The sequence below is a fragment of the Anas acuta genome, chromosome 10 (genome assembly GCF_963932015.1).
Source record: "Anas acuta chromosome 10, bAnaAcu1.1, whole genome shotgun sequence".
Taxonomy (NCBI): Eukaryota; Metazoa; Chordata; class Aves; order Anseriformes; family Anatidae; genus Anas; species Anas acuta.
The window spans coordinates 3,461,519-3,477,296 of record NC_088988.1 but is presented as its reverse complement, the minus strand read 5'-3'; the positions used below and the strand labels follow the sequence as shown (position 1 = coordinate 3,477,296).

At 36.5% G+C, this 15,778-nt stretch overlaps 1 protein-coding gene across 1 annotated transcript in view; it reads left to right on the top strand.

The window, feature by feature from the left end:
• Positions 1 to 14,994, top strand: part of USP10 (ubiquitin specific peptidase 10) — a 49,898-nt gene extending 34,904 nt beyond the window's left edge. Inside the window, exons 9-14 of the mRNA XM_068693129.1 lie at positions 142 to 241; positions 1,484 to 1,664; positions 5,709 to 5,874; positions 10,051 to 10,195; positions 11,328 to 11,393; positions 13,900 to 14,994. Coding sequence (XP_068549230.1) covers positions 142 to 241; positions 1,484 to 1,664; positions 5,709 to 5,874; positions 10,051 to 10,195; positions 11,328 to 11,393; positions 13,900 to 14,087 — 846 coding nt within the window. The 3' untranslated portion in view covers positions 14,088 to 14,994. The remainder of the gene's footprint in view (positions 1 to 141; positions 242 to 1,483; positions 1,665 to 5,708; positions 5,875 to 10,050; positions 10,196 to 11,327; positions 11,394 to 13,899) is intronic.
• Positions 14,995 to 15,778: the final 784 nt, after the last annotated feature.

Genomic DNA, 15,778 nt, shown 5'->3' with positions numbered 1-15,778 from the left:
AATAAAATTAAAACTTTGACTTTGCACTTCAGACTGAGTAGTTGATAAATGTTAATGGGAAAGCCAGATGTTCAATGACTTCTGTCTACTGTTTAATTGAAAATATGAAAATACTATACAATTATTGGATTTTTTTTTCAGGGCAGACAAGAGGATGCTGAAGAATACTTGGGATTTATTCTCAATGGACTACACGAAGAAATGCTGACCCTAAAGAAACTTCTTTCTCCACATAATGAAAGTTAGTTTTTTTCTGTAGCAAACTTCATTTCATTCAAATATGTGTCACTAAAGATGTTTCCCCTCTTCTTGTGTTAATTTTGTAATACCGAGAAATGTTTGGAGTAGAAGTTGAGATAGGTTTAGAATGTTACATTTTCAAGGACTCTCATGTGTTTAAAAAATAATCTTTTGCTAAATAAAGTCTTTCCAAAGGATAAAGTAAGTCCATCCTGTTTACAAATAACCCAAAATGTTGCACTGTATTTGTAAAAGCATTATGCTTCTATAGATACTGAGTGAAATCAGTTTTTTACTGAGCTCAACTGAACATTATTTGAGGCTAACTCAAGCTCGTTGGCCTTGTCTTCAGCATAGGTATGTTTCTCTGCCATTCATAATATCTCCAGTGTCAGTTGTTTACAGGGGTTTTGGCTCTCTCCATAGAAGTTCAAAAATATAAGTGTATTTTGTCACTGATCTGTAAACCCCTGTTGATTAAGATCTCTTTTTGGAAGTGCAGTTTTCTAGACTAACGGCTAATTTATATCTAATTTAAAACAGAACATATTCTATAACTTAAAAAGTTTTATTGACACAGGCAGAGACAAGAGACAAGTTTTCTTTGAAAGAAGTGTTAGGATACGTACACAGCTTAAAACACCATTTTATTTTACAGTGGCTTTATGTCTGGGTCCCCTATTAAAAATGAAACAAAATACTTAGCCAAGTATAGAGTTTAGATCACCAGCTACCAATTTCTCTTTAGCAGGGTAATTTTTTCTATGATATAAAATGATCATTCCATATTTTGTTGTTTAACTGTATGCAGTTTATAGCCTCCTCTCTTTGGCATTCACAAAGAAAATATTTGCTAAGTCTTGGGTTCGCTGTAAAATACCTGTGCAGAAAGGGAGTTTTATTTAATAATAGCATAATTATGCTTCCAGAATAACACTTGACTTTCTAGTTTTCTAACCAATAAGTTAGACTGAAATATATCAAGCTTTGTTAGGAAATTACATCTGTTTACATACACATTAGTGAGCTGCTTTCTGTTTGTATATGGATATGGATAGGTCCAGCTGTGAGGGAACCAGGAATGTACTAATTTTTCTTTTCAAATCTATGGTCTGTGAAATCTAGATAATCTATGATAACATTTTATCTTCTGAAAAAAGTTCCTATCTTCCTTTTAAATTCTTTACTTAGATGCAGGTTTATTTGCAAAAAAAATATATATTTTTTTCTTCTTCCCTTTAAGAACTCACAGTTTCCAACGGCCCTGAGGCTCAGACTGTTCATGAAGAAGAGGAGCAAGATGAACAAGGAGAAGGCAGTGAGGATGAATGGGAGCAAGTGGGACCTCGCAACAAGTCATCAGTCACTCGACAGGCTGACTTCGTTCAGACTCCAATTACTGATATTTTTGGTGGTCATATAAGGTATAGTACTTGTTAACAAAAGATGTTGAGACAAGTAGGCTGCTTCGCCTTCACAAATAACTTATTCCTCTTCTGTGTTTCGCACAGTAGTTGGATGGAAGAAATTTAAACATTCATCTGTCCCAGCAGGAACAAACTGTTGTACCATGAAGCATTTGTTATGCAAGTGAGGGTTCAGAAGATGAACCAGAACGATCAAAAGATTGCTCCAAATGGTTCTGTGATTTGTTGTAGAGTATGAATCTTTTTTTAAGCAACTTAAGTTGAACAGGTTATTCAGGGAACAAAACTCAATTGCATATAGAGGAGGAGTGTGAAATGTGTGCTTTGTGTAGTCATACTAATATCTAAAATTTCCAAAGAACTTTACAGCTGCCTATTTTTTATGAACTCTGAGGAGTCTTTCCTCAGAACAGAAAGGTATAGCGAGATTTGTCAAGAGCTAAATGCAATCAGTAAGAGAACTGAAATATAATCAAAAAATTATTAACTTTTATTGTTTAGACACGTGCTTCAAGCGGCAGGAAAGTTATGTGTAATAGTTAATAAATAAAACGTTAAAGACGAAAAGTTTGGAAAAATGTAAATCGCTACAAGATGTTACAGGAATGAAAAGAATGTGGGACATTGCTTGTGTTCAGGTCTGATACCAGAGGAAGTCAGAAAGTGGATACTGAAGGAAAATTTTTTGGAAAGGACACCTCATGGCTTGTTTGGAGAAATATGTAATTTAAAATGAAAACAAGGTAAACACTTATTAAAAACATATTCTGAAACAAAAATGCTAGACTTGACGAATTATTTTTATATTGGAGACAGACACTTAATTGCTAGTGTTTGACTCCTTACGTTGCCAGGTATTCAGTCCAGAGGTGTGAATAATACCTTCTGCCTGGGAAATACAGTGAAATTATTCTTTAGGGATTTGAGTCAGACAGCTGGCAAATAAAATGATATTTTCCATAAAAATTGGCAGATAGCTGTTTGTATGTATTGAAATTCCATGTTGATGGTATCTTCATTTACCCAAAGTATTGTTAATACCCTGTAGTGTTTTTATCATGGTTGGAGTCAAGATCTCAGTAGGAATCCATCAGTATGTTAAATTACGAATATTTAGGGAATGCTGTCTTCTGTAGAAATCCACAGGAAATGACATAAAATAGAGATGGTACTGAAAAGGGCAAAAACTTGCACTGAGCGACAGAACCACAAGGTCCGATCTGACATCTGTTGTCTACAGTCACCACACCCATTTTATTTAGCCTCCAAACTAGGTCACACAATTTACCACAGAAACAGTATCCCGTGTTGTGATGTTGGAAGGCTTCCTCCTCTGAGGCTGAGGGTGGAGATAGGAAGGATTGAATACAGAATTGCCAGTAGAAGTCTACCAAAGAAGCATCAAAACTTGGAAAAAATCCCATGGAAAAAGCAGCTAGGAGAACATGGTGTGCATTAGCATCTTCTGGCTTGGGTCAGACTATTAAATGCCTATTTAGGTGTAATCACTTAACTTACTTTCTTAGGACAATGTGAGTCTTAAATGTAAGCACATAGAAGAGTTTTGTCAGGGTCTGATCCATTCATGTGCAGAGTCCCTTTGATTTTTTTCAGCTCATGTGAATTTCAAATATTGATTATACAAGCTAACTTATATCCAGTTAGAAACCTGCTAAATATTTCCATAAATAGCAATAATTCTTCCCTTCGAATGAACTCTTATTTTAAAAGGATATACATATAATGTATTGGTGTGATTTAAGCAGGATAGCAATGAGCAGTGCCTGTTTTCATGAAAAAATTTTATCTTGGAACAGTACTGCTAACTTCAGAGTTCTTAGAATACATGAGATTATTTACTGAAAATGATGGATTTTTCCTTGATCAACTGAAATTTCTAATTATTCTGATTACTCATTTTGTCTATGGAAAACTAAATTCCATCAAAGGTTTTGCTGCCAGATCCATTTCTGAATTTTGAAGAAATGTTGCAATCTTATTTCATGTGACTTTTAAAAAAAACAAACACAGTGTTATCTTTTCAGAATATCATCCATATTATTAATGAAGTCTTTAATCTTTGGACTTGAAAACAGTTGGACTTGCTAGCAGTTTTCTGTTGATTATTGCACTAAATAATGGTTAGCTTAAAAAGGGGCTGGGAAATGTATCCAAAAGCAGCAAGGACTTACACAGTGGAGAGTTTGTTTGTTGGAACACTGTGCTTGCCATGTGTTGAAGGTTTTGTCCTTAAATATAGCCAAGGAGGAAGTGTTAAACTGAAATAAAGATGCTACTGTTTTTCATAGGCTCTCTTCCCTCTGAAGAATATATGTTTGCCAATATAAAGATGCATTGGCTTTCTGTTACTGCGTCAGGGCTTTGCCTGAATCAAAAGGGGTCTTTTGACAGTAATTTGCAGTAGAGGCATAAAACCTGTATGTTAGTGTTTTATATATAATGCAAAGAAATTTCAGCATAGCTACATGAATTATGACTATATTAATTATCTCACTGCCTTCAGGCTTAGTGTAACACAATAATAAACTGAACAATATCATAAACAAATCATGTCTTTAGTATAAAACAAACAGCTGGGACTTTTTAATGTAAGTACTGCTTTCAAACTAAGATAAATTCTTGAGCCATGTTTGATGGTCTTCAGGAAATCAGGAAGAGTCCACTCAGTGCAGTGACATGGTTGAAGAGCGTACTATCTCTTTGCACGAAACAATTAGCACCAAGCCAGATTACTTACGGGCTCCAACTGAATGTACTACAAAAAAAAAAGAAACAAACAGGAAACATGTTCCCATGCCCTAGCTCGCTACCACTACCAGTTTTGCAGAAATCTCCAGTTTTTGTACAAAAGTGTACATAGACAAAGTCTGGACACAGAAAATGATAGGAGGAAAAGGAAACACCGGTCCTTGACAGAGCATAGTTTATATTTCCTATGGCAAGATCTAAACAAACAATTTAAAATCAGTATGAAATTGGACTTAGTGAAGTGGCTGAAAAAAAGTGTGTTTTTATTGCAGAATTTAGAGTTGGTTGTCATTTTTTACAGCAAAATGTAGATTAGATGAAGATTAATATTTTGCATTTCTGAATATTTATTTCAAAAGCATAACTTCAGAGATCTGATGTGATAAGGGATGATTTTAAAATGGTACTAGTCATGGTTTTGGATTTATATACAAGCATCCTGTGCCTCCCTGCATAAAGAGCTGGGTTCCAAACATACTTGCCAAAAGTAGGTATGTTTCACAGAGCAGAAATATTTTTGTGGTTGGCAGTGTAGAAACATACTTTAGTGACCAAGGTAGGAATACAATTAGGTATAGTTTGGACTTTGTAAAACACAGAGCTTTAAAATAATTTTTACAAAAATCTAACTATAGCCCTGTGGTATCTTACCTGCTTTTTTAGTGTAAACTATTCCCACTCTTGAGACTTTTATTTAACCTAAATCATACTTGGCTGTGTTCTGCTATGAAACACATCAGTGTTTTTGTTTCCAGCTCAGAATAAAATGGTAGAACTGTCTGAAGGCTCAAGATGCAATTCAGTAGACTTGATCATAAATGTTTTAATGTCTGATACTTTATCTTTTGGTCCTAATTTGTGATAGATTATTTTCCGTTCCTGTATCCACGTTTCATGTTTACATGGGAGAGAAAAAAATCGTCCTGAGTCGAATCTTTTTAAATGCGTGATCAAGAATTTCCACGTTTCTCTTTAACTATCTGATGCGTACCCAGTAACTGTTTTAATCCTTGCATAAATAAAACAATTCATATATAATTCCAGCCAGTATGCTCTAAGGGGGTGTGAAAGTCATTTTACTTGGATGTGTGGATTTGTGGATGAGTGGATTTAAGTTGTTGAAACTTATGCTTAAGCTTTGTTATTTGCTTGTTTGGTTTGGTTAAACTATTAATTGTGTTATTAAGGTAGACTTCGATCCATTTTAACTTAAAAAATTCTACATTGTTGAAAATCACCTTGCTTTTTTACACTTTATTTTTTTTCCTGTAGATCTGTTGTTTACCAGCAGAGTTCCAAGGAGTCTGCTACACTGCAACCTTTCTTCACCCTACAACTGGATATCCAGTCTGACAAGATACGCACAGTTCAGGATGCGTTGGAAAGTTTGGTGGCAAGAGAGTCTGTCCAGGGTTATACCACAAAAACCAAGCAAGAGGTGTGTTTTGTTGACCCCTTTTTACAGTCAAATATTAAACTTTTTTTTTTAAGGGTTTTTATTCAGCTCTTGGTTTACAAATAGTTACTTGAACACTATTCCTTATGTTAATAAAAGAGGTGCTAACCTTTTCAGTGTCCTCCAGTGGTAAAATGTAATACATTTTAATACATACAGTGAAAGTCATTCAAAGAAGAGAGCTAATTCTTAAGCAAAACTGTGCCTGTAAATTGGTATGGTTTCTGAGTTGGCGTAGTAATTGGTTGAAGATTTTAGTTGAGTATATATTAAATTAACAGGGTAAACTGTGATAATAATATGTACTATTCTAAGCAAAATGGCTTTAGCTAATCTTAACGTGCTGATTCCTAGGGACTGCCAGGTGTTCTTGTCACAGGAGCAGCTCTTCAGAGCACTGCTTGAAAGAGCACCATAATGTTAGGAAGAACGCTCTGGAAGCACTACACTTGCGTCGTTTGTCTGCCTTGCTGTCCCCGATGGGTTTTTATTCACACATTTAACTTACAAGTCAGCAATGAAATTAGTTGTCGATGGCTGGCTTGGTAGAGGCCCATGCAGAACCTCCCTAAAACACATAATGGTCATTATCGTTGTCTGGAATGAAAATCTAAAATCTTTCAATAGCCAATAGAACTGCTCAAGTGTCCATGACAGCTATGTAGTTGCTTGGTTTGCTGTATGCAATTTTGCAGAAATACTGTATTCAGTTTTAGGTAATCAGTTGAACGAGAATTTTCTTCACAGCTGGGGAATATCCAGAAGAGAGCAAACAGTGAATGGCAGGCTAAAAGCTCTGCTACAAAAGGAAAGAATAAGGGGCAGGAGCTGTTCAACTTCAAGAAGAAACAATATGGAAGTAGAGGGATGAAACTGGATTTAAGACTTGGCAAAGGCTGCTCTAAAAAGGAAGAGACTAATTATTCTGTGATACTTGAACAGGAAATAGGAACCAGGCTGAGCTTGCCTGAGGTGCTTGTGGAGTTGTCGTTCCTATTTAAGAGAAGGTTAGAGAAACGCCCATCAGGATTTATACGAACTGTTTCTCATTGAATTAGAGGGGATGGACTGGAGGACCTTTAGAGATTTCCAAGCCTTGTGATTTTCTGTTACTTGGAGGACCAAGACATTTTGTTCTGCACCCTCATTGTGCTGGGCTGGAGCTAACTTTCCCTGTTTTTTTCCTTTTTGCTGCTCTATAGCCTTTCTTGGTTTTGTTTTGTTTTGAGGAGGAGTGAGAGTGATTGTGGTGCAGTTTACCTGCCCTGCCAGGTGAAGCCACATGACTCATGCAGCTCTGCTGACTGCTTATCATAATTTTCAAATAATACTGTACGTAAAAGGAGTAATTGCTTGAGAACTTGTGATACAGAGTAATAAATTAAACTTATTTCCCAAGTGTCGTGCTTGTTACGGGATGCATTACTAACGAACGTCATCTCTGTTGTGGATGAATTGCTCAGGTGTCAATTTTTCATACACTTTTTGTAATTGTTTTCAGTAGTCCAGTATGGAAAGAGAGTCCTCAGTTGTAGTTGTTCTGTCTGTCATTTTATTTCTGTACCTGTTAGTCTTTTAAATATGCCAAATAAAAATAGGGTCAGATTAAGAGAGCATGGACTACTTTATTTGAAAACCTGAAGGTGGATAGCTGAAATTTGTCTGCTTTGTGTGCTCAGTAGGAGTGAGTGAGTGTTGTGAACATTTATTTCTCTGGTTGTCTTCCAAGTAGAAACATTTGCAATGCATACTTGTCAAAATTTACCACATCAATTTTGTTTTGCTAGTCATTCTTTTTTTTTTTTTTTTTGGTCTTTACTGCAGATGGTATTAACTTCTTTACTGAAAACCCAGTTCTCAATTACACGGTTTGCAATAAACGGGTGTTCAGTTTTGGTGCTGGAGGTTATATTTTAGAGTCTGAATGGAAATATAAGCATTCACAATGTCTTTTAGATTTTTTTTTTTTAAAGAAAAATTCAAGTTGAAATAGCTGCTCTTGTATTACAAATTGTAGAGAAAACACTGAACACGTTGACTTTTAGGACTTTGCAGATAGTAATTTTCTAAATGTGTTGCGAAGAAGCATTCCATCCTCATTTTCCAGATGGGAAACTCAGGAACTTTTGCTCAAGCTAAAAATCTGATTGTATTATTTGATTTTTTTTTGTTGTTTTTGTCTTCTGTTTGTTTATAATCTGAATTGTATTCTTTACGAGTTCTGGGAATAAGCAATATATGTGAAAAGAATAATCTTCCACATATGTGAATGATTTCTCTTACAGTTTATTTTTTTTAAGTCATTAGAGCTAATTTTGAATTTTATGTGTGTATTAATATAAACAGGAAATCGCTCAGGGAGTTGCAGTTGAGTTGAAAATAAATAGGTAGTTTACACAGATGTTTAAAATGGAATGTCATTCTCTTGCTGTTTATCCCTCTCTGGTTCTTCGTGGTCAAGCAGATCAGTTTCTGAAATCTTGAACATTTAAACACTGAATACATATGTGTATTCGAAAAGCTTAATTTTTAACTTCATTAGAATGATATTTTTTTCTTATTCACAGACCTGTTCACGTTTTTCTACCAGAAGTGAATCTTCTTGAGTAGCAAAGCAGCCTTGCTTCATTTACTTTTCCAGGTTACCTTCCACAAACTCCTTCTAAGGAGTCTTCACATCCCCTGGAGCTCTCAAGCTGCTCCTTGAGGCTCATACAAATATTTTCTTAGGACTCTGGGTCGTGTTCACTAAACAGGCGTTTGTGGCAGTGTTTGCTGGTGGTGTTGCTGCCAGGAATCAGGGCCCCTAGCAGTGTCAGGACAGCAGAGCGTGTGCCTGCTCCTCAGCTGCTGCTCTCCAGCCTGGCACAGACACACACAGCTGCTTTGATCTGCAATCTAAGCCAATGTACTGGAGGTGGTAGCACAGCTGAGGGGCAGGCATCTGGTCCCATACACCAGCTGGCTTACTGGGGGTGGAGAATGGCAGCTGCTGAAACCACTGCAGTGACATTCTTCAGCATCCTCCTGTTCTTGGTCTGGGCTGGGGTCTGTGAAGTTTTTTTTTTTCTTTTGCTCAAAACTGAATTAAAGATTTGAGATTGAGAAGACTCAATTCCAGGAAAATCTTGAAGTAGTGTTAACTGTGTGAACTGAGTGCATATTTTTTCTATATATATAAACCTGTCCAGACTTGCTCCCTAAAAGCAGGAGCCATTCCGTGCTAAGATGCATGGTACATACATGCTCCCTTCAGTTCCTGGGAGAATTGTGTGAACCTCTTCTTGTCACCTTCCCTTTCACAGTCTGCCTTACAGCTTCTTTTTCTGCCTGTTATTCCTGGAAGATGGACAGGTGGGCACCAGCAGGCACTTAGTTGAGTGGAAAAGAACAGGGCTCTGTTTGGCTTGCTTGGTTTAAAAAAAAAAAAAAAAAAAAAAAAAAACACAACAACGGAAAGCACAAAATAAAACCTCTCTTAAAGCTCAGAAGCTGCCCCTGTTGCCAGTGGTTAGATGGTTTTTGGATGGAGGAAGGTGTATTTTGAACCCTTAGGATGTAGGTAAAATTTTACAGTTTGTAGAGACTATTTCTGTTTCAAATGTCAAATTATTTCTTGTAAATCGGATTAGCTCAAATCCGTGAGGAAGTCAAGTGCCCTACAAAATCTGCTTGCTTCAGCATCGTAAGAGGCCTAAGTTTTAATGGTCAGGCTTGGAAAGTGATAGCTTTTCCGCATGAATTTCTATTCCACATTCAGTAGCAGAATTTGTTGGAATACAACATGCTAATTTATCATAAAGACCATGAAAGCGGCGTTTCTCGATCAGAAAATTCAGGAAAAACCAAACAAAAAACACTAAAGCAATTATCTGGATATTTGTTTTTTATTTCAGAATTTCTAGGAAGGCTTTTTTTTTTTTCTTCTGAGTCCAATTTTAATTTCCAGACAGTAACTTTACGGGTAGCTTGGCTAAAGGTCCAGTATGCTTTAAGATTTTAAACTGCAGTTTTTATTATAAGTTAATAAATAAGCTGTGTTATATTATGTAGACTCTTTCGAACTGATGTATTTCAAATTAAAGACAAATTTTAAAGGAGTGATTTTGAGCAGTCAGCAAGAACCAGTTTTTCTTGATCTTTGTTTCTTCTTTTTAGGTGGAAATCAGTCGAAGAGTGACACTAGAAGAACTCCCCCCTGTTCTTGTTTTACACCTCAAGCGGTTTGTATATGAGAAGACTGGTGGATGTCAGAAGCTTATCAAGAACATTGAGTATCCTGTTGATCTGGAAATTAGTAAAGGTAAAGATTTTGGAACAGAATTTTCCCCTTTTTTGGAAGGAATAATATTAAATTCTGTAGTGTCATCTGTTTTTTCCTTTTTTGCTCCCAGCTTTGTGCACAAGAAGGGTATTGCCACCTAGAAACTTTAGTAATTTGGATGAATGTCTTGTATGCTTTCTTTTTCTCTCTAAAGAGAATATATTATATTTAGGCTTCTGGGTTCAGTCTTGCTGATTCTGACGTTGGCTGTAACACAGTTTGGGCCACCATTGTGCAGTAGTGAAAGATCTTAAAACCTCTGCCACATCCTAGGCATTGAGTTGGCTGAATAAGAGTTTCTTGCAGATGTAAGGAGTAAGGTTGTAGGCTGAGGACAAACAGTGGAAATAACCCTGTTCAACAAGGGCTATGTCCCTACCCGAGGCTGGTGCCAACTAATACTAGATACTTTTATGTCAGATTTCACTCAGACTTGGCAAACTGTTGTAATAAATAGTGGCTGATGAAAGGAAGTCAGCACTTTATAGAAAATACAGCCTGAAGACAGACTAGTAAGCAACATTTCAGAGGTTAAATGATAAAGGTCTGCCTTTTAATAATTAAGAGATGTTGATTTTTACGAACTCTGAGAACTTGCATGTAATCCAGCATCTGAAGTTTGCAATGTTAAACGCATTTTGTTTTAATCTGACAAGATGACTGTTAGCCATCCAGCTTAGATAGGAAAAAGAAATAAAATCAATTATTACTAACTATTAGTAATGATCTCAGGTTGGATAACGTGCTTTGTCGGGTAGTAATATGCTTTTGTTTTACTTAATATTTCATTTTCAAATGCCTTAATGGGTATTTGTAGAACTAGTGTATCTGATCTGTTGCCTGTTTCTTTCTCTCTCCTTTTTTTTTTTTTTTAAATGGTAGTTTTAAGCTTTCCGTGAATACTAGCTTTCATCAAACTTCAAAATTCATTGCTTTCATTGCCAGGTATCAGAATCTTGAACATCCTTTAAAAATTACAGGAGACATTTTAGTTAAAACTTCCTCCGTTACTCTGGTGTTGGTTTCTCTGTTTTTAGAAATAATTGATGTTTGTTGAAACTGAATCTCCACACTTGCTAACTACTGTCTTTGACTTTTTTCCCTCCTCCAGAGCTACTGTCTCCCGGTGTGAAAAGTAAAATTTTTAAAGGCCAAAGAACCTACCGGCTCTTTGCAGGTATGTTACCTGTAATTATCTGTGTGCCTCTAGTTCCTGTATTGCAAATAGAAATTCTGCATATAGAATTCTAGAAACCATGGAGTTTCCTGGATAACATAAGTTTCCTTTAAGCTACACTGAAATAACTTGGGAATATCAAGTTCTATTAGTGATTTTTTTATGTGCATATATACATTTAATAATGTATCTCTTTATATATCTGACTATTCCAGCTTGAAACCCTTACAAAAAGATGGATCTGTAGCAGATCCATCCTGAAAAATATCACCAAAAGTTGAAATACAGCTGTAATACAGTTTGCCTAAAATACACCATGGGTTTTCAGAATAACATTTCAAACACCTATTGAAATAGCTGTTTAAATGCTGTCCTTGCGTTGCTTTCAGCCCTCAAGATGAGTATTGCTGGCAGTGTATGAAGAGCATGCTGTAGGTAGAAAAGTTTATCTTGGAGGAGATGATGATTTTTGTGTGAAGAAATGATGTTTTTAAGAGAGTCTGCGATGTATATGGAATACCTAAATTGGTAGTTAAGATTGGAAGCTCATGTAAGAACTCTGAAGCAGCATTTTAATATTGGACAAAACAGTCTCTAGGCAGCAATGGATTTCCTGCAGTTTAGCACTCCTACACAGTTTACGATCTGCACCTGCTTATTTGCCTTGGCATTAAGAGAACATAATAAACGGGAGAAGCAGAGGTTTTAACTTTCATGTCACCAAATCTGTGCCAGTACTGGTGGCCTTATGTGACTTGGTGGTTTGGATCCAGTTTTGTGATCACTGAGGTCATAGAAGGAAAAAAACAAGAAAAAAGAAACTGTCTCTTTTGGAAATTCAGAACTGTTCCTGGCAGTGTAAATTTTTTTTATTGGTAGTAGATTTCATGGGACAAGTTCAGAGACTGTGTTTAAATGTCTTGAAGAAAAGTCATCTTGTCTGGGGCCTCCAGCCCAAGAAGGATATGAACATACTAGGAGTCCAGAGGAGGGCCACAAAGATGATCAAGGACTGGAGCACCTCTCCTATGGAGACAGACTGAGGGAGTTGGGGTGGTTCAGCGTTAATGCACTGTTTTTTTTTTTTTCTGATTTCTTCTTTGGAAAAGTTATAGTACTTCAGTCTTTTGTCAGTCTAGGACTTCTCATCCACTGAAACTCAGCTAGTTAGATGATTTTTAAATCATTAAATAAGGCTTTGAAGAATCCACAGATACCACACAGGCTAGTCCTAATTACGTAGTGATAAACTACATTTTAGAACGTGGATAATATAAGTTGAAGTTGCCGTAAAAGGTTTATTTCACAAATTCCCCAGAATTTGTAGCTGTGGTATATTTTGCCTTTTTGCTTTGTTTAGTTCACATTGCTGTAAAATGTTTGGTTGTGTAGAAGCACTTAGACACAAGCACTTTCTTCCACTTAGAGGCACTGTCTGCACCTAACACCGAGAGCTCAGTGTTGAGTTTCAGGTTTGGTTTCTCTAAGGAGAGCTGAGATGTATCCTCTGAAAACATTTTGGACGTGAAGATATTTGAGGAGAGAAGACAGTTTGATTCTCTCCTGGAAGTAGTAGTATTCATAGTCAATCAGCTATGTCCCATTCACAGTTTTAAGGAGATTACTGAGAACTAATATATGGGAAATGTGTACATTGGTACTTCAGCAGAACCTGTTTTCAGAACGAAATTCTAGTTAAAAGAAAAGAATCATCGTGGATGCAATAATTGGCTTTATAATAATCAGTGTGATTTGAAAAATGTTGTGTTCTGCTGGGAGTTTATTGTCCTCTCATATATTTTCAGTTATTTTTTTTGCCTAAAGGAAAGGAAGGCTTTTTTACGCTTGTTTGCCATGCTAGAATGCCCTATAGTCTTGCCTGCTTTTTTTTTTTTTTTTTTTTTTTTAGATCATGTAGTTCTGCCAGAGTTTTCTTTTTAATAAGTAGCTTCAGTAAAATACTGTCACCAGCAGACAGAACATGTAGTAGCTTGTAGTATCTCTTAAGCATGGCAGTATCTGTGGGGAGCTGAAAAGGGTTGCCTTCTGCTGCAGATGACCTTTGTGAGGCAAATCCCTTCCCAGAAAATCCTCCAGGAATTTTTAAAATGTTTTGTGGTGGTTTTTGTTCTTAATTCAGTGTCCTTTAGAATCAGGAGATTTGGTATAGTGGAGAAACATCACTAATAATACCGAGTATTTTGCACTTTTTAGGCTGAAGTTACATTTTGCAAACACAGTTTTAACACTTTGGAATAAGAAATTCCTCTGAATGAATGCTATCATGAAGTGTTCAGGTTTTTGTAAGTGGAGGTTTTGGCTGAAGTTTATCACCAAGTGTAAGGAAGCACTTACAGATTCTTGTTTAAGCCAGATCAAGCTATCTGGCTAAACCACCATGAGTATGCTATGAAGAAAGCGGGACGTGACTTTTTCTTGGTTTCATCTTTCAAGGGATATTTATCTATGTATACAGTGTATATGCATCATGAATTTCTCTTTGCAGTTGTCTATCATCACGGAAACAGCGCAACTGGTGGCCACTACACTACGGACGTCTTCCAAATTGGTCTAAATGGCTGGTTACGCATCGATGACCAGGCAGTCAAAGTGATAAATCAGTACCAGGTGGTGAAGCCGTCTGCAGAACGCACAGCCTACCTCCTGTACTACCGCCGAGTTGACCTGCTGTGAAACTTCTCCCTTTTATGCTGTGTGTGCAAGATACCTGCTTTGTAGAACGCCAACTATCACTAACTTTTTTTCCTCCTGTAAATGCTCTTTTGAGTGAATCTTTTTTTTTTTTCCCTTGCAACTATGGGATAGAGTGAAAAAGGAAACTACCTTGGGTTTGTGCACAACATAGTTTGTGTTGACTTTTGACTTTGCAGAATGAAGTCACTTGGTTGAAAGACTCAGTCTCAAGAATCACAAAAATATTAAAAAAGAAAAAAAAAGAAAAAAAAAAAAGAAAAATCTGAGTTAATGCTGAATCCTAAGATAATAAAAGGGGATTTGCATTTGATTCCCACTTTCTAATTGCGTAGTAGAAGAAAACCCTGCACCAGCAACAGAACTTGTAGATTTCTGTGAAAATGTTTTATCTTTACTTAAGTAAAAAAATAAAAAAATAAAAAAAATAAAAAGCGCTCTCTGCTTCCCCAATAGTTTTTGATAAGTGGTAAAATATGAGCCGATCTGTATGAGATGGGAATGGTCCTATGTGCTTCAAAAAATGTACAAACGTACAAAATGCAGAGTTGCTGGTTCCTAATAGGAAGACACATTTTAATAATTGTGCGATGAGAAACTGCTTAAGTACACATTGCAGATCAAATATTTGGAGTTAAGATGTTAGTCTATATAGATGGGTGATTGTAACTTTATTGCTATTAAGAAATTTCAAACTGCATTTATGCTTCTGTGTACATGAAATTAAAAAAATGGGCAAAATAATTAAGATTGATATTTCTTTAAGTCTGCTTTGTTTAATTTTGCTGTCTGCTCTCCTATAATGTTGAGTTCCTAATTGTACACAGTTTAGTGATATCTAGAAGTATAAAGTTGTCGCCCATCAATAAAAGTCACAAAGTTGGTTTAAGGTGTGTGCGTGTGGGTTTTGTTTTTCCTCTAGTGTAAATTCTAGCCTTGGAAGCTCCTGAAAATGGCTTCAGAACACTTTTTACAAGGTGGAGATGACGTCCCCCAAATGAAGTGCAGATGCTTTTTGTCTTTTACAGCTTCAGAAATGCTCCCATTTGGCACTGGGATCCAACAACTTTCAGGAGAGAGGAAAAGGGAGAAGAGATCAGTCAGCCTGGAGGAGCTATGAGGCTCCTGCAGGGCCCACGCCTGGGATGCCTGTCCTAGTCCCAGAGCAGACGGCAGGGGGGTGACTTCCTTTTGTGCCCAGCACAGATGCTTTGAGGTAGATGTGGTTTTGTCTCAATAAAAGAATGTGTTCATTAAAAAAACATGGCTGATTTTAACATGCATAGCCAATGTGAGGTTAAAGTGTATATACTTTGATCAAATACACTGCTCTTTTTTTTTTTTTTGATGGTATTTAGGTTTTTAAAAAGTCATATTTTCCTCAAAGCTCTGAAGAAAGTATAGCTGCATTAATTTTCCAGGAACTTTGTTCCAATAGATTTCTTTAACATTTCCTTAAACTGCCGATTGCATTTAATTTGCATTGCCTGCATGTCCAGGAGATGGATGGGTGCAGGTCTTAGCAGCGTTAGCTTTTTCAAAAGAAGGACGCAGCTCTGTAAATGCCTTAGGTTTCAACACTTGCCCGTTGACATGGGATTCCCTCTTGTGTTCTCTGCCCAAGTTAAACAGCAGTTAGTCACCTTACAAAAGACGGGAAGTTTATTCACGGC